Source organism: Triturus cristatus, chromosome 7 (genome assembly GCF_964204655.1).
Source record: "Triturus cristatus chromosome 7, aTriCri1.1, whole genome shotgun sequence".
Lineage (NCBI taxonomy): Eukaryota > Metazoa > Chordata > Amphibia > Caudata > Salamandridae > Triturus > Triturus cristatus.
Window position 1 is genome coordinate 1251700156 of NC_140590.1, and position 19149 is coordinate 1251719304.

The 19149-nt window shown below is 51.0% G+C and overlaps 1 protein-coding gene across 1 annotated transcript in view; it reads right to left on the reverse strand.

Moving 5' to 3' along the window:
- The window catches only part of LOC146811733 (syntaxin-4-like), a 390796-nt gene that overhangs the window by 76568 nt on the left and 295079 nt on the right, over positions 1-19149 (reverse strand). The window contains exons 9-10 of the mRNA XM_085618728.1: positions 17243-17353; positions 11808-11937 (exon numbers count right to left, since the gene is read on the reverse strand). Of these exons, the coding sequence (XP_085474854.1) occupies positions 11854-11937; positions 17243-17353 (195 nt within the window). The 3' untranslated portion in view covers positions 11808-11853. The remainder of the gene's footprint in view (positions 1-11807; positions 11938-17242; positions 17354-19149) is intronic.

The window sequence follows — 19149 nt, forward strand, 5'->3', positions numbered from 1 at the left end:
GCAGAGATGGCAGCAAGATAACCTTTCAGGGTGCCCAGGGCAGAGCCCTGCCGGGCCAAAGAAAGAAGAAAGAGGTGAACCTCAGAAAGAGGGGCAGAAAGGGGATCCACAGCCTATGCTGTGCACCATGCCACAAATTTGTTCCACCGGCAGGCGTATACCGACTTTGTGGAGGGACGCCTGGCTGCCAGAATGATATCACAGACTTCAGGAGGCAAGTCAAATGGCATCAACTGTCGCCGCTCAATCTCCACGCATGGAGGTGGAGGCTGGACAGGTTCGGGTGGAGGACCGTCCCCTGCTGCTGCGACAGAAGATCCTCCCGAAGGGGCAGACGTATCGGAGGATCGGTCAACATACTGAGTAGCTCGGGATACCAGTACCTTCGTGCCCAATCCGGAGCCACCAAGATGACTTGGGCCCGGTCGTGCCTGATCTTCTTCAGCACTCTGGGCAGAAGTGGTATAGGCGGAAAGGCGTACAACAGACCGCAACTCCACTCGTGACGAAAAGCGTCGCCGAGCGAGTGCCGCCTTGGAAATTCCAACGCGCAGAACTGCTGACATTGCGCGTTCTCTTCGGTGGCGAATAGATCTAACCAAGGCTCTCCCCACTGCTGAAAGAGACCTTGCGCCACTTCGGAGTTCAGACGCCATTCGTGATCCATCATGCACCGGCGGCTGAGTTCGTCTGCTCTGGCGTTCAGAGAGCCCGCCAGATGTTGAACCACCAGGGTGACGCCCTGGTGTTCCAGCCACGTCCAGAGGCGCAGGGCCTCCTGACAAAGGGTCCACAACCCCACCCCGCCCTGTTTGTTGCAATACCACATGGCGGTGGTGTTGTCCGTGAACACCTGCACGACACTTCCCCGGACAGAGGGAAGGAAGGCTTTCGGTGCAAGTCGGATCGCTCTCAACTCCAACAGGTTGATGTGGAGACGAGACTCCGCCGGAGACCAGAGGCCTCTGATCTCCGCCTCTCCCATATGGCCACCCCATCCCAGGAGGGACGCATCAGTCACTACGACATGCTCCGGTTGGGGAAGGGAGAGGCTTCTGCCCATGACCCAATCGCGGTCCGTGAGCCACCACTGCAACTGCTGTGCAGTGCCCGCCGAGATCAAGACATGGTCGGACAGGTTGCCGTGATGCTGGGCCCACTGAAACTTCAGGTCCCACTGCAGAGCCCGCATGCGCCGCCTGGCGTGATGCACTAGTAGGATGCAGGAGGCCATCAGCCCCAGAAGCCGCAACACTAGCCTGACCGAAACCCAGGATAGAGGCCGAAAGATGGGAATCAGGGCCTGTATATCCCGGACCCGCTGTTCCGGTGGATAGACCCGGAACTGCGCCGAATCGAGAACCGCTCCGATGAAGAGGAGCTTCTGAGAGGGACTCAGGTGTGACTTCGGCACGTTGATGGAAAACCCCAGCAAATGCAGGAGATCCGCCGTAGTCTGGAGGTGGGAGACGACTGCCTGGGGCGAGCCCGCCTTCAACAACCAGTCGTCGAGATAGGGGAAGACTGGAATCCCTGATCTGCGCAGATGAGCTGCGACCACCGCCATCACTTTCGTGAACACCCGAGGGGCACTGGTGAGGCCGAAGGGGAGCACGGTAAACTGAAAGTGCTCTTGGCCCACCGTGAAAAGCAGGTAACGCCGGTGGGCCGGCAGGACGGGGATGTGGAAATATGCGTCCTGCAAGTCCAACGCTACCATCCAGTCTCCGGGGTCTAGGGCAGCTAGAACCTGAGCCAAAGTCAACATCTTGAACCTTTCCTTCCGGAGGAAGGCATTGACGTTCCGGAGGTCCAAGATAGGGCGTAGGCCCCCTTTGCCCTTCTTGGGAACCAGAAAGTAGTGGGAATAACAACCACGACCTACTTCTGGACTCGGAACGCGCTCGACGGCCCCCTTGGCCAAGAGGGCCGAAACTTCCTCGTGGAGAAGATTCAAATGATCCCCCGAGATACGGTGGTGCTGCGGTGGCATGGCTGGAGGGGTCGTCTCGAAGGGGAGGGAGTAGCCCCTTCGGACGATTTGCAGCACCCACCTGTCCGATGTGATGGACCGCCAGTGGAGCAGGTGATGGCGAACTCTGCCGCCCACTGGCGTGGAATGGGCCTGAAAGTTCGGACTAGGAAGGCTTTGAGGCGGATGCTGCCGGGGTGGATGTGGGCTGACCTCGTCGTCCTCCAGAACCGCCTCGGCGGAAACCACGTCCGCGACCGCGCGCAAGTTGGTTCTGCGGCTGGTGGCTAGGCGCACGTGAGGAGGCACCCCTTCCTTGGCCACGAAAGGGGTGAAAGGCGGAAGATTGCGACCGCGGGGCTGAGAGGCCCAAGGACTTGGCCGTAGCCTGGGAGTCTTAAAAGCGGTTCAGCGCACTGTCCGCTTTCTCGCCAAACAGGCGAGTGCCATCAAACGGCATGTCCATGAGAGTGCTCTGGACATCGCCCGAAAATGATGTGGACCGCAGCCAGGCGTGACGTCTAAGCGCCACTGTGGTAGAAATGGCCCTACCCAGCGAGTCCGTGGTGTCAAGCCCACAACGTATAGCATGTCGCGCGGCATCCCTCCCATCGGCCAGAGCCTGGGTAAGTCGTGTCCGGACCTCCTCCGGACACAGGGGCAGCGCGTCCTCCACCGCATCCCACAGAGAGTGGGAATAACGGTCCAAGAGACAAGCGGTGTTCAAAGACCGCAGGCCCAAACTAAGGGAAGAGAACAGCTTCTTGCCAAACTGTTCTAGTCTCTTGGAATCCCGGTCCGGCGGGGCGGTCGGGAAAGAGGATTGGGAGGTGGAGCCCGGGATAACCAGGCTCTCAGGGGTAGGGTGTTGGGACAGAAAACTGGGGTCGCCCGGAGCAGGGCGGTGGCGCCTGGCGACGTTCCTGTCCACAGGAGGAACTGTGGAGGGCTTGGACCAGGTGCCCTGCAGAACGTCAATGAGGGCCTCATTGAATTGCAGCAGAGGCTCAGTGGAGCTTGCTGCAGACTGAAGCACCTCAGTAAGGACGTTAGTCCTCACAGCCACGGCAGGCAGCTCGAGCCCAAAGGCTGCGGCCGCCTTTCGCAGCACCACAGAGAAAGCAGCGCCCTCCTCCGAAGCGACAGTCGGAGGAGAGACAAATCCAGTGTCTGGAGAGGTATCCAGGCCACTGGCCTCCCCCAGTTCATCTGCCCAGTCCTGTGACATTTGAGCCTGAAGGGCCATAGGATCCTCGGATCCCTCCCAGTTGTCCCCATCATCCGACTCCTGGTATAGAGGAGAAAGTAACGGAGCCGGGCGGTAGACATAATGTGTCTCTAGCGGCGCCGATCTCGGCGTCCATCGACGCCGGACCGGCGCCGGGCCCGGAGTGGGACTGAACTGGGGCACGATGTCGAGCGGAGTCGACGTCGGCGTCGGGGGTGGTACCGGTGTCGACGCCGGCGGAGGAGGCGTGACGAGGTCGACCGGCGTCGACGGGGACTCGAGAACGGGTCCCTCGGGCGCTTGCGGCGTCGAGGCCGGAGCCGTCAACGGCGCCGGGGCCGGAGCCACCGGCAGGCAAGGCAGCCCAGTCGGGTCCGCGGAGCCCGAAGGCGCACCAGCGGGCGCCGACGGCGGAGCCAGGTTCCTCATGGCTGAGAGGAAGGCACTGACTTCCGCCGGCGTCGCGTTAGTCCCAGGGACCGGAGGGTATGGGGACGTGCGCGGCGCCTGCGGCTCCGCCGGAGCCGCGGGGGTGGAACCACCCGGACCCTCGGCCGAGTCGCGCGACCGGCGAGGGGAGTCCGAAGAGCGGTGTCGCCTCTTGGACTTCTTGGAATGCTTCGACTTACCCGAAGACTTGGATCCCGACGACCGATGGTGACGTCGGCTGCGGCTCCGCGACCGATCCTTGGACCTCCTCCTGGACCGGGATCGAGAGGCGCGCGGAGCCGAGTGGCGAATCTCGAGAAGCTTACGGGACCGCTCCCGTCTAGCCTTCGAGGTCAGGGCCTTGCAGTCCGAACACGACTCCGCGTCGTGATCGAGGCCCAAGCAGTAAAGGCACCGGCGGTGATGGTCCGTAACCGACATCAATCGGTTACAGTCCGTACAGGCTTTAAACCCAGGCATCCTACCGGCACCGGTGTCGAGACACGATCAAAAAGGATCAAAAAAGTTAGTCAAAAATTGACTAAAGGGGTAGCTCTCCCGGATCTGCGCTTACTGGCGCGGAAAAAAGAAGAACTGACGTCAGCGCGCGAGGGCGGCGTCTAAGTACTCCGACGACGTCATTCCGGCGCACGACGCCGACGACGGACGCGGAGCCGCAGACGACGCCTAGCGACGCGCAAGGGGTATTGCTGACGAAAAATCTTCCGGATCCAGTCTGACGCCTGGGGATATTCTAAGGTGAGGAATCTAACTAACGTGTTTCTTTCAGATTTCCCCCGTTTCAGCATCACCGGACCTCACAGAGGTCTAACTGAGAAAACTCGGAAAAAAAAGGACTATCGAGAAGGGGCTGAGAGGCAGGTGCGTACCCGTGCCCCTGGAGGCCCCGGCAGACGGGCCAAGGTGCTGCCTTCCCCCGACTCGGGATCGCCCGACCTCACGGAGGTCTGACCTAGCAAACTCGGAGAAAAAAAACCATCGGGAAGAGGGCTGAGAGGCAGGTATGCGTACCCGGGCCCCTAGGGGCCTGCATCGGGCGGGCCCAGGTGATGCCTTCCCCTGTCTCGGCATCCCCAGTCCTCACGGAGGTCTGAGCCAGCAAACTCGGAGATAAAGGACCATCAGGAAGGGGCTGAGAGGCAGGTGCGTACCCGGGCCCCTGGGGGCTCCGGCGGGCAGGCCCGGGTTCTGCCTTCCCCTGTTTCCGAATCGCCGGACCTCATGGAGGTCTGACTGATCCTCTCCCTAGTAATCCGGAGGAAAATTACCCCCCTTTCTTGTAATCCGTGCACACGATGTAACAGAGGGGACCCAAGGCGCAAATGTACTCGACCTCCTGGACCCTCATCGGGACTTCCAGGCAAGCCCTGCCATCTGGTCACCCCTTTGGAAAGCATTGCGCGCAACCAGATGGCCGAGGGGATAGGCTCAACCAGATGGCCGAGGGGATAGGCTCGACCAGATGGCCGAGGGGATATGCGTGACCAGATGGCCGAGGGGATATGCGTGACCAGATGGCCGAGGGGATATGCGCGACCAGATGGCCGAAGGGAAAGGCGCGACCAGATGGATGGGCTCGAAAGGGAAGCCATCTGGTCGCTCTGTGCCCCAACAAAAAGAGGGAGCGGGCGCCGGGGCTTGTGGGACCGGAGGCCCAGGGCCCTAGCTGGGCCCCAGCCATGGAGACTGCGTGGGGGACCCGACGGGCCCTCCGACCCGGGGCCGGAGGACACCTTGACAAGCAGGGGAGGCCTGCATGGGACCGACAGACCCCTGTCCCGGGCCCTTGGCGTAGCGGCAGGCCGGAGGACGGGGCACAGGGCCAGAGCACCCGACATCACCCAGCCGGGGCTCCCAGGCCCAGAGGCGCAGGGGAAGCCTGCCACGCAGCAGGACCCAGGACGGGGCCCAGGGCCGGCGCCCCCAACCCGGGGCTCGGCGGGGCCCCTGGACCCAGCCGGGGCTCCCAGGCCCAGAGGCACAGGGGAAGCCTCCCCGGGCCTGCAGGACCCCGTCCTGGGCACCCTGCCACGCGGCAGGACACAGGACGGAGCCCGGGGTGGGGAGGCCACCATCCTTGGGGCCCTCAGGGGCCCGGCTGGAGCTCCTGAACCCAGCCAATCAAGGGGACGCTCCCTGGCCACAACGGAACCCCATCCCGGGACTTTGGCAGTGCCGCAGGCCGGGGCCCAGGACCGGAGCCCCCAAACCGGGTCCCGACGGGGCCCCTGGACCCAGCCGGGGCTTCCAGGCCCGGAGGCACAGGGGAAGCCACCCCAGGCTCACCGGACCCCGTCCCGGGCACCCTGCCACGCGGCAGGACCTAGGACGGAGCCCGGAGTGGGGAGGCCGCCCTCCCTGGGGCTCTCAGGGGCCCGGCCGGAGCTCCTGATCCTAGCCAAGCAAGGGGAGGCTCCCCGACCACAACGGAACCCCGTTCCAGGCCTTTGGCAGTGCCGCGGGACGGGGCCCAGGGCTCAGCGGGGCTCCCAGGCCCAGAGGCGCAGGGGAAGCCTGCCACGCAGCAGGACGGGGCCCAGGGCCGGCGCCCCCAACCCGGGGCTCAGCGGGGCCCCTGGACCCAGCCGGGGCTCCCAGGTCCGGAGGCGCAGGGGAAGCCTCGCCGGGCCCACCGGACCCCGTCCCGGCCACCCTGCCACGCAGCAGGACCCAGGACGGAGCCCGGGGTGGAGAGGCCACCCTCCCCGGGGTCCTCAGATGCCCGGCCGGAGCTCCTGAACCCAGCCAAGCAAGGGGAGGCTCCCCGGCCACAACGGAACCCTGTCCCAAGCCTTTGGCAGTGCCGCAGGCTGGCACCCAGGGCCGGAGCTCCCGACCCAGGGCCCGATGGGGCCCCTGGACCCAGCCGGGGCTCCAGGCCCAGAGGCGCAGGGGAAGCCTCCCTGGGCCCGCCGGACCCCGTCAGCCAGGATATATTCATTGGGCAACATTGTATCCTCTGCTGTAGACATTGTAGAACAAGATTTGGTCCTGCTGTGACAAGGCCAGTCTCAATTACGTTCTATTCTGTTATTAGGCTGGACGCTACAAAACTTGCGTGCAGGCTATGTGCCTTGGCGTTTAATCAACACGTCTTATCTGTTTTCTGAATACAATCTCACTGATAAACAAATAGAACTGGCACAAAGGGGAGCAAAGTATACAGTGCTGAGCAATGAAAAACTGGAAAAAATTGCCATTTACCGTAGCAGAAAAACCGGCTACAGAATGGATCATTCATGGCAAAATAACTCTGCCTGTTACAGCTTTCCATTTTCAGTATTGTCTCAAACACATGCCAGCAGGCAAATATGAAAGGTTGGGTAAAGAATACATCAAGACATCCTGGGATTTACCTTACACACACAGATGTTGGAGTGGGGGGCGTGAAGTGTTTCTTAGCGGTACACACTGTGAAAATGCACTGAGCGGTTCACTCATATGTCAGGATATTAGTTTACACAGGGCCTGTAGCGGTTCTACTGCAAATTTGCCCTGCCACCTGCAAGGTTCACCGGCCGCTATGATTACTCAAACGCTTTGCCAACTTTCAAATGGGAGTAACCTCATGTTGAATGATCAGAGCTGTTGTGGTATGTTGCCAGGTATCCCATATCTAGTAACGGTTAGTTCCAGGGTCACTTGCTGTATGCAAGTCTTGTTCCCCCATATAGACACAGTCAGGGAGTCGCCTTTATGGCCTTCACTGAACATCTCTTCTATACGAATTGATACTTTAAGCAGAATAAAAGCCTTTCTTTTACAACAAACCGTGCCTTTGACCTTGGCCAAAGAAACCTATAATCTACAAGTTGCTAGGACTTCGGCTGAGACACAGGCTCTGTTAAGGACAAACTGCCCTACGCATTTCACAGAAATGTTGGGACGCATCTTAAACATGTCTGATACAAGCGGTATTGTGCATGTATTTAAGACCATATGTTCAGGACTTAACACCTTTTCAAGCAGTCCTCGGAATCATTCCAAACTTTGTGCACTCGGTGTTTGGTACGCTATAGCAAGTCAATCCACCAGGGTTACTCCCTGCGACTTGGAGAAAGCTCTCCTGGAGAGGAAGTTTCGTGAGCGCATAGTACAGCTATTGAATTTACCTCATCTACGAGAACTAAATACCACATGGTTTCTGTCATTCAGACCAATATGGCAAGATTGCATCTTACCTGTTCTACGCTGCCTGCTTTGCGGTGAAGAATGCGTGCTAGACATCTGTCGAACACTCCCATCAGTCATGCCAACGGATATCGATACTCTGCTGGACCTGATAACAGCCCATGCTCTGTGTTGTCCCCAGAGGCTTCCGATCCTGATGACGGCATTCATTGAGGTCTAACAGACGCAACAAGCTACTGCTGAGGTACGAGATGGATCAACAGGCACACAGGTAACATCGGTAACGAACACTGCTACTGACGATGTGTCACATCTATGTGCAGTTAGTCTTCTAAATGAGGCAATCGACCTATCACCGACATCGGTAGACGATTTTTTGTCTACAGGAATAGAGGATTTCATGTTTTCACCGGCTTATTACACTGACTTTTGATTTGGCTCACATTGTAGCGGATAATCTATGACTTTGGCCTTCATTTTTCAAAACAAAAGACCAATTTGGAAAAAAAAATCTTTTATGGCTAAAACAACTCTGCTTACAGTAGGACTATTCATAGAGAACAGGGACACATTGTCACCTTTATTCACCACAATTTAATTTATGTACCATGACATAAAATAGCTTTGACCTTTTCTTCTGTATTCGTGAGCCATTTCATCACTGTATATATATATGTTCATTCATTTAGCATTCACTGTAAACATATGCTTAGAATGAAACATTCCTTTAATATGTACAGCACCTTTGCATTTCATGTTTAGCAAAAGTTTTTTAAACAAAGACTTATGTTTAGTATGTTTTTACAAATGTTTTTAGCAGCATGCGGTACTCAATTTTAAATGTTTAGCATTTCATGTTTAGCATTTAGTAATATCGATCATTCGTCAATGGAGTGGGTGTTGTGTTTCGATTTAGATGCCCGTACATAGGTTTCCCTGAATCAAGTCCTTATATAGGCACAATTCATATTGCCCTTATTTAGGCATAGAATCCCAGTCCATATTTAGGCATTAGCCATGCTATCCAAATACAGGCATGATCACCTACATCCGTCCATCCCACGTCACAACAAGTTCTTAGAAACCAGACCCTTAAGCCATCTGGACTTTTCCTAGCTAGGATTATTGATTTCTCCGAGAACTAATCTATTATGCATGAACTACTATTCCTTAGGGGTTCATTCATGACGTCTTCCTCTGCCTGACTTTACGTCATTGCTAGCATTGTTAAGTACCTTCCAGGTATAAATATACCTTCCCTTACCATGAGAAACCAGGGCTCGGCACGGCTCAGCTCGATATGGCTTGCCACGGCAAGTTCGGAAGGAATTCAAGGAATTCAAGTCCCCGCCTGATGCACTGAACAGACGCTGTCATCCCTGCTCGCAGAGAATCCAGCTTCCAGTGGTCTGATTCCCTTCGCGGGGTGTTGGAGTTTGAGATTCGGAAAGAGATTCCCACCTCTCTCATTCTAAGGTATGGAGCTGACTAGAACCTAGAGGGACTCTTGGTTAATAAACTTAGTATATACCATACCATAAAAAACAGCACCTACTTCTTACTTTGTACTACACTTAGTTTAGGTACACTGGGGTAGAACTATTTAGAAGCATCAGACAAGAATTGATTTTTTAGCCTGCGTTATTTATGTATATATGTCATAGCTAACGGACAATGCTATTGCAGTATTATTTCTTCTTACTGCTTATGCTGTGTGTATTATATCTTGCTTACTGTCTAATGATTGTAACAGCTCATATCTCTTACACGAGAAACAAGACTGTTCAATAAATCCTTTTATTGAAGCCCGTCTACCTATTTCTGTGTAACTCTGAAGAAACTAAGCATGCACGATTGACTGAGTGAAACTGTTATCTATTGTTTCCACGATTCTGAGACACGTTCCGATTCTAAGGGAAACAAATGTTTATGCGGTTGTCAGAAACTACTCCCTTCTTGTTTATTCGAGAAGATTCTAGTGACCGCTGAGTTAGCTGGTTCACAAGTAATTAAGGTTAATGAACTTGATAGAGGCATACTGACCTTAGTCCTATGCAAAAACTATAGTGTATATTATTCCAATACGCAGAGCCTATAAGGGAAATAGGAACTACACTACAGCGCAGTTGTAGCGACGCATGCGGCTCTAGCCGCAGGACGCTCCGGGCTTTGCAGTCCCCTGGGGCGAGCAGACAGGTAAAGTGCGGCGTGCCTTGTGTAAAAATCACCAGCTGCGCAGGCCCTCCCCCCCCCCCCCCCCGAGTTAATATTGTAGTGTGTCAAAGTCGAACACTAGGGAATCTTGCAAAACTACATAATACGTACCTTTGTTTGCACTTGTGAATCCTGTGCTTATTTGCCAAAAAAAAGTTTTTAAAAAACACGACGACAGACAACAAATGTCTCAAATTGCAAAATGTTTGGGTGGTAGATCAAAATAATCCACTGATGACATGGCCGTTGACGAATATCATGGAACATCATTGCCATCTAATGGTTATTGGGAGTAACTAATAAAAAGCTAATGTTTCAGGAAAATTCACACTGAAACATCCCAGTGAAGAGGAAGTCGTAAGTAAAGACAATCTAATTATGCAGCAATTAAGAGGGTGTAGTTCAATGTAAACACATGCAATGGAGCGATGGAGGAAGATAATTGTATTCCTGGACAGCATGACAAACGCAGATGAGAGATGAATAGGGGAAGGTAAGAGAAACGTGTAAGGGAGACCTTAACAACAGAACTAACAAATGGTAGCAAACGATTTACTCGAACGGGGCAGGGACCTTACACGTTTAAGTTAGCTTGCTATCTAAACGTTCAGAAATGTAAAAAATACAGTAAGTGCAGTTTGATGTACTTAGTACATATGATATTAATAAGAAAAACGGTAATATGACTTTTTCATTGCAGATTCCACAGATTTCCCGTCCATTGACCACAAAAACCTACACATATTTCTCCATATATGTCCGCAGATTTGGACTGCCTCCAGTCATAGGTAGGGACAGAGCGGAAGCGCACACTCTTCATTCACAAGAGAATAATGTCCACCATTTGTTTGATCAAAGTGATCACCAGTCTAGGAACCCCTGTGGATGAAAGTTTTGGCACCTTGTGGACGAAAGGGGGAGCGCACAGGCGCCTAAGTGTAGTTCGGCTACCAGTTTGCACACTCCCTTGAGTTAGTGTCAAACTGCCACAGAAAATCATTGTGGACTGTATCAGGATGAACTTAACTAACAACTTCTCATTGTTAAAATTGATTAAAATCTGTGATAAAAAGACTGGCTGAACAGAATTGTTTAACAGTCCAAGACCGATTCGCAGTGATAGGTATGAAATCTGTGTAAATGGAACCTACCTTGAATTCAGAGCTAAGAATAAGGGCCTACGGCTACTATCAACTTTTTGGGTCTGTAGCCGCATCTGGAACTGTTTCCAAGTCAAAACGAACGGAACCTATTAGTAAGATTCAGATCTGGTATCAAGCAGTTTTCACAGATTCTGTCTTCATGTTTTAACACTTCCACAAGACGACGCTGCACTTTACGTTTTTTGTGGCCTTTTCAAACAACCGCGTGAACGCCATTCTTAAGCCCTTGCTATGAACACTGCAATTTGGCAATTGTAAAGCCATTTTCTTAAATCTACAGGTGCTGTCGTCTTCAGATGCAATTTTCTTTGCTATGAGAAAGTTTTTAAAAGATGCTATTTTAAAGTCTTAATAAGGATAGTCGCTGTTTTTTTTATGTATTTTTTTTTATGACGACGAATAACTATGAACTGTACTTTGGAACTATTTTATTTGTTGTTTTTATGGCTTTTAAAGCCGAATAAAACTATCTTGACTGACAGCCTGCACACTTCCTTTCGGCGGTCTCTTTAAAGGAACAGCAACTATGGGACCAAATATGTGACAAGAACCCCCACCTATCGCCACAAGTGTCGTCTTAAAGAAGGACGCGATTTCCGAACTAGACACCACTGGGGCCACCTGACCCAGCTGAAGAAACACCGCTTACCGCAAGGGAAGAGGCAGTGACCCTTGGTGAGGGAGGGCCAGGTCCCCTACCCCGAGCCGACGGCTACTCCGATGATGATGATGAGGACCAGCAGCAGGACAGCAACGCAGATGCCAATCATGATTTTTTTCTAAGAAGAAAGGAGAGACAAGGTTAGAGTATGAGGGGAGAAAGAAAGATTGATGCAGAAGGGGTGCAGAGTGAAGACGACAGCGAAGAGGCAGAGGGTGAGAGGACCAAGATGTGGAGGGCGAGAGCACTGCAATGAAAACATGCATTGGCAAAGCCAATAGGTCTCCCCTATACAAGAGCTATTGGCTTTGGCGATATGTTTTTGCTCATGTTGTACACCAGTGTGGCTGCTGTTCAGCATTGCTAAAAGTTAGTGGCGTGGAGTGTCCTAGAGTGGGGGTGGGAGTAGAGTGTCGTAGACTGGATTTCTTGGAGAAGAGTGTTGTAGAGCTGAGTAGAGGGGTTACAGAGTTCAGTGGCAGAGAGTGTCATACAGTGTAGTGGGTGGAATAGGGTGCAGTGGGTTGGAGTGGCTTGAGGTAGTGGGGTGGAATGGATAGGAGTAGATTGGGGTGGATTGCATTGGGGTAGAGTGGGCTGGATTGGGTGTGGTGGATTGGAGTGGGTGGAATGGAGAGGAGTGCATTGGATTAGAGTGATCTGGAGTGGGCGGAATTAGAGTGGAGATGTAGAGTAGAGTCGGGTGGACTCGATGGATTGGATTGATTGGGGTACATTGGATTGGGGTGGCGTGGGGTGGACTAGATTGATGTGGGGCAGATTGGAGTAGGGCAGATTGTTTTGGAGTAGAGCAAGTTGTTTTGGAGTAGGGCAGATTGTTTTGGAGTAGGGCAGATTGGAGTGTGGAAGATTGGATTGAGGCAGATTTTTTTGGATAGTGACAGGTCTTTTTGCATTAGACTGGGACGAACTGAAGTGTGGGAGATTGGAAGGATTGATGTGTAGTGGATTAAAGTAGATTGATTTGATTGGAGTGGGGTGCAATGGATTGGTGTGGTGTGTATTGGATTGAGTGGGGTGGACTGGTGTGGGGTGAGGTAGGGTGGATTGAGGTGTACTGCACGATTACATTTTAAAGCGTTTCAGAAATTACACATAAGAAATAAACAATGTGACTTTGCAATAAGATAATCCTCATCTTTTGAGAACAGTGCCCATGAGCAAAAATAAAAGACAACATGATTGCAAAGTGAGAAAAGAAGACTTGCCAAAATAAAAAAGTTAACTGTAGAAAATAAAATCTTTGCAATTTAGTTTGTCCTGTTGGGAACGTTTTTGCATGTCACTTGCCTTCTGTTTGCAGGGCACTAACAGTTAAAAAAACAAAATAGTACCCCAATCACGTCAGGAGCAAAGGAAGGGCGCTAATTAAGTTGAATCAACCAGTGCTTGGTCTCTGCTCCACAGAGAGGGATGGAAATGATGTTAGGCCTGCCTTGACAAATTAAGAGGCTGTATTGAACAGTGCCACGCAAGCCAACAAATGGTAAACAACGGGCGGGCTCAAAGCCCTCTTTGCTAACAACAGTGTCTCGCAAGCGAGATGCATGTGCTAGCACATGCTCGACCCTAGAAAGTACTGCTTATCTTGTGCTACTTTTCACCGATAACAAATCAATACATTCATCCATATATCAGTTTGTTTGCAGGTCCATATACACTCTCAGGCAAACACAAACATATGAAGGGAAGCGCAATCGATGGTCCGCATGCAGAAGCACACCAAGGGCAAATGAAAAAACACACAGGAGGCATATGTGCACACCACACAGGGCAATTGCACAGACAATGGCATGCGCACACATAAGGAAAGACACGCACAAACTGAAACACACAAAGACATGCATACAGAACAAAAAGGCAAATGCACAAACACAGGCGAGCACACACAACGTCCGTTAGACTTGGCATCTTTTGGCGTGTTTCTGCTGAGTTTTTGCTTTCTGACCTCCCGGTTTTGACTGGCGTAGTGTTTGTGCGCACTTTTCTCACTGCTGATCAGTGGTAAAGTGCAAGTGCTCCTGTGGTAAATTGTGTTATGTATTGGTTCTTCCATGATTGGATATTTGATTTACTTGTTAGCCCCTAGTAAAGTGCACTGAGTGTGTCAGGGCCTGTGAATCAAATGCTACTATTGGGCCTGCAGCACTGATTGTGCCACCCACGTGAGTAGCCCTAAAAAAGGTAACTCAGACACGCCATTGTGGAGTCTGCGCGCGGTTTGTAACTGTCATGTCGACTTGGCCAGTGCACACATATGCCAGTCCCTCACCTTCCCTTTTCTTACATGTCCGCCACCCCTAAGGTAGGCCCAAGGTACTCCTGTGGGCCGGGTGCAGTGTATGTGAAAGGTAGGACATGCCCTGGTGTATGTGGCATGTCCTGGTAGCGAATTACGGCCATTTTTGTTTTTCGCTATTGCAAGGCTACCTGTTCGCCATAGGACAGAATGGCAGTTTGTTTTTAACAACTTATAAACAATAACTGGCCCGGTAAGAAAATAAAGTTAGTATGCATGAACTCAGAATTTAAAGATGCATCTTGTAGTGAAGGTGATTTTTACATTGTGTTTGAAAATACCACTTTTAGAAAGTAGGTATTTTCTTGTGCCTCTGCTGGAATGTGGACTGCCTGTCAGGGTTTTGGATGCCAGAAGGCTGGGGAGCAGGAGTGGCTACAGATAGTCTAGGTGGGACAGGAAAGGGCTGAATAGACCTGGGCTGCAATTGGGGAAGGGGGAGGAGATTTATTTGCACCTCAAAGAGCCTGGTCTGCTTCTGACCATGCCCCCTCCACCTCCTGCCAGGAAGTCACACCAGAGAAGGCAGAATTGGTTCTGGCTGGGCACAGACACTCTCTGCCTAAGAGATCAAAGGATTTTGGGATATAAATATTGGGGCCCAGACCGCTGAACTTTAGAACTCTTTTGGATCAAGATGACTGCCAAGAGCTGGAGAAGCTGTGAGGAGGAACTACCAATTTGCTGTGTTGGCCTGCAGTGGCTGCTTCTGTCGTGGGCAGTGAAAGGACTGGACTGAACTTTCTGCAATCTACTTTTGTGAGTTTCTCCAGGGGCTTGAGGTAGAGCTTGTCCCCTGTTCAAGAAGTCTCAGGAACAGCAAAGACTTCAAGCTCTTCTGCCCTCAGCACTGGTGACTGTGTGTTTTGTGCTGCAACAGAGGAAAAAGCAACCCAATGCCGTCTACGACGCCACTGTTGAGTCCATGTCCTGAAGGCATCGCAGAGGGCACCACCGCACCGCGACCCTGGTCTCACGACAACCCCTGCTGACGCCACCACCGAGCCGCCGCTTGCACCACGATGTGTGGGCCCCATACTCCGCACCGCCTCGCGACGACGCTCCACGCCGAAATCTATGCTGCTGCTTGCACCGTGGTTCGAGGGCACCGCTCGTAGAGTTACATGACACACCGCCCTCATCCCGCACCGCAGCCTTGGCCCTACCGACGCCGGCACCATCGACTCCAGTTCGTCAGCCCACGACAACGCTTCAGCCACGACGCCGCTGCTTGCATCGTAACCTGCCAGCACTGCAACGAGCACCGTCTTCACCTCGCAACGCGACCCTGGTCTCACCGACGACGCCATCTGACTCTGCCACCGAGCTGTTGCCCGCACCGCGACCCGAGGGCACCGCACGCCACACCGGACGCCTGCCGATGCCGGCGCTCCGGACTACAACAGAGGGGAGTTCCCCGACGACTCCTGCAGACGCTGTGCTTTCGGAAACTCAAACGAGAGGTCGCCGATGCCCTGCATTTCTAAAAGGTACTGTTTGCGGGTCTTACTGACACTGTAGCTGGCCCGCGACGCCACAGTCAGCCAAAACTGTTTGGATTTGTCTGCTTACGACGCCGTGATAGCCCTGGACGGAGCTATCGACATCAAGGAACTATTTTTCAAGCATATTTTGATAATTGAAGATTTTTAAGTACTGTATTATGGATTTTTATCATTTTTGGTCTTGTCTTAAATATATACAAATATTGGATATTTTTCTAAACTGGTTTGGTGTCCTTTTGGAGTGCTTACACTGCATTACTGTTGGTTATGTGCAAAATCTTTACACACTGCCTTTAAGATAAGCCTGACTGCTCGTGCCAAGCTACCAAGGGGGTGAGCAGGGGTTATTTTAGGAGTGTAACTCCCTTATCCTGACTAGAGTGGTGGTTTCTGCCCGACTTTGGCACATGCCCTAGCCGACCAAAAATCCCATTTCTAACACCGTCTCACACAAGTTTGCAAGGGCACAAACACTTAGAGGCATATGCACATAAACACCTTAAGGAATAGGCACACATACATGATCCCACACAGAGGAGCGCGCACACACACAGTAATGCACTCCCTTATATAAAGGAGAGAATATACATACATTGGAGCGCACGCGCTGGAGAGAGTACACGCACTCACAGAAATGGAAACAGAGGAGCGCGCATCCACACAAGTGTACATGCAAACAGGGGAGCGCACACAATTGTGAGCATACACAAAGGAGCGTACACACACAGAGGAACAGGTGCACACTAAAGAGTGGACACAGGAGCATACACAGGAAAGCACACAAAGAAAAACAGTAGAGCATGCACAAACACAAGCATACAAAGGAGCATACATACACAGAGGAGCGCACAGATACATATACTGTGCAGGCACACATAGCACATGTTGGTCACCAGTCTGGGGAGTTTCTGAGCTGAGAAATCTTCTAATGGATGAAGTCTACATTGCAGTTTGATTTGCAACAGTTATCTCGGTTTCAAAGGTATTCATAGGCTGTAGTGCAGTTGGTGCTGAAGTGAAAGGTGTTCCAGATTGTGGGTGTAGAGTGGAGTCGAGTCTGAAGGGCAGAAGAGAGAGGGCAGGTGTAGAGGGATAGTGCACTGAAAGTAACAAAATAACAAAAGCAATATTTATCTTTGGACCAGGGAAAAATAAAATAAAAGATTCAGTATGTTTCTGGTCTATATCATCAGCTGTCTACATACACACAGGCAAGGACACGTGTGAACACAATTTGGGCTTGCACCTGCCACACACACACACAGAGGCAAGCATACACTGATCGCACGCGCACACACACAGGTGAACACAAACACGTGAGCTCACACACTCATGGAAGCTCACACACACACACATGCAAGCACACTTGCACACACATGCAGATACTACACGCAGATGCACACAGTTTGTGTTAGTCTCTGTTCTCAAAGAGTTCTTGAGTGGATACATTTTCTGATGGATGATGTCTACATTCCAGTTCTGGTCTCAAATGTCACTTCTGTTCCAAGGGCCACTGTGCGAGTGCAGCATGGGTAAAATGTATTCCTGTATGCCTGTATACATTGGCCAAACAGCTTCTGGGAGGAGGTCCAGCCTACCTTTCTAGATTTTGACTTGTTCACGATGGCTGTCTCCAACTGCAGTTTAGCCTTCTCCACGTAGTTGGTTGAGGTCGATATGTTCTTTTCAATCCGGTCAATACTTTCCCCCTTGAAAGAAGAAAATACATATTGAAGTCACCTAAGAATAGTTAAGGGTATGGGGTCTACAGTTACTTTTATGTTGGGGACAAGGGACACACACCAGTCACACAAAGGGTTCTATTATCCAACTTTGGATGCTGTGACATATTCAATCATAATATAACGTGTGTCCCCCCCATGGAGTTAAGAACCTTTTATTTAACCGTTATTTTATAGCTGTGCACCAAAGTCATGGAACGTTTTGTGGTTCCTTTATAGAGTTAAGCTTATTAAATACTTTTGCAGCTAGCATAGAAAATGGGTTTCACTCAGCTACCATGTCGAAATCTTACATATCGTTGTTAAATAGCTTTCTAGTGGCTAGTCTTTCTACCTACATATTCCTCCCCTTTGGACTATCCTGGGGCATCGCAATGGGTCCAGGAACTTTTGACAGATTTCCTCTGCCAGTAGGTAGTACTAGTTCATATCTCAGCACCCGAAACGGTACAGGTGTGACTTCATTGGAGCCATATAATACCACCTTGGTGCACTGACGTCAGGTCTTCGTTCAGTTCTTCTCAACACTTAAAGGCACAGATAAGAGAAGCATCAGATCATACATGGATGTGTAGTGCAACAAACTAAGTGGGAACCTTACTAGTATCAGAAAGTAGGGTGATCCCTCAAAACTGGGAGTCTGGCAGAATAGGGGAGTAATAATTAGGTAGACTGAGTATCCACTAGAAAGATCATTATCAAAAGTAAGCAACTTTTTTCTTCTTATGCATACTTCTACCTGCAGATTTCTCACTTTTGAATAGATACTCTAGCAGTACCTCCTCCCATGTGGAGGACCAGGAGTTATCATACAAGGAAATCCTGCCAAATGGAACAAACAAAATTGACATCCCTTCTCATCTCCCTGTCCAAGTAATAACAGGGATGGAAGCTCAAGTCACTGAGTAACAAAACTCATACACAGGAGCACCCCGAGCCAGAGATGAAGCTAAAGTCATTGTTCTGGTGGCATGAGTATGGGGTTTCCATCTTCCCTCTGACGATTTCCTCTTAGCAAGGGCATAGCACACTTTAATGAAGATGACAATCCAGCATGAGAAGGACCTCTTTTGGACTGCCTTGTTCATTTTTTACTGTCCACATGTCTGACGAGGAAATAGTCAGTCAGTCAGTCAGTCAAAAAGTCTTTATTCGGTTTAAGTGCAAACCATAAAAGCATACTACAATAAATAGACTTAAAAATACAAATTTCATTTTAAATAATCGCTACAGCTAAAAAACACATTGACACAAATTAGTTAAGCAGGGCAACGTGTCCAGTTTAAAACATTAAAAAGGGTACAGTTCATTTCCTCAAGGAGCGAATTACCGCAGATAAAAAATTCGCAATATTAAAAGTTTCCCAAACATCATTTAACATCTGAAGGTAAAGAAGAGCAGGTCTCACCTGAACAAAGACTTTGTTTCTTAATATAGGGAGTAAAAAGCGTTTCCTTATATCAATAAAGTGCTCACAAAAGAAGAAGAAATGTGTCATATCCTGTGGGGAGAAATTATCACAGGAACAAGGGCCAAGGTCCACAGCCCTTTTCCAACCTTTCTTATCTCCAAACAGGAGATGTAATTGATTTAATCTGAATCTAGTCAGAAGGAAACGGTGATTTACATTTGTGACAATTCCTAAATATGGTTCCATGGATGGTGTTGTTTTACAAAGCTGGTGGGCCCTAACGGTGCCCTTAACCAGCTCATTCCCTTCCCTATCCATGGTAGATATGTGCATAAATGTTTCTTTACACCAT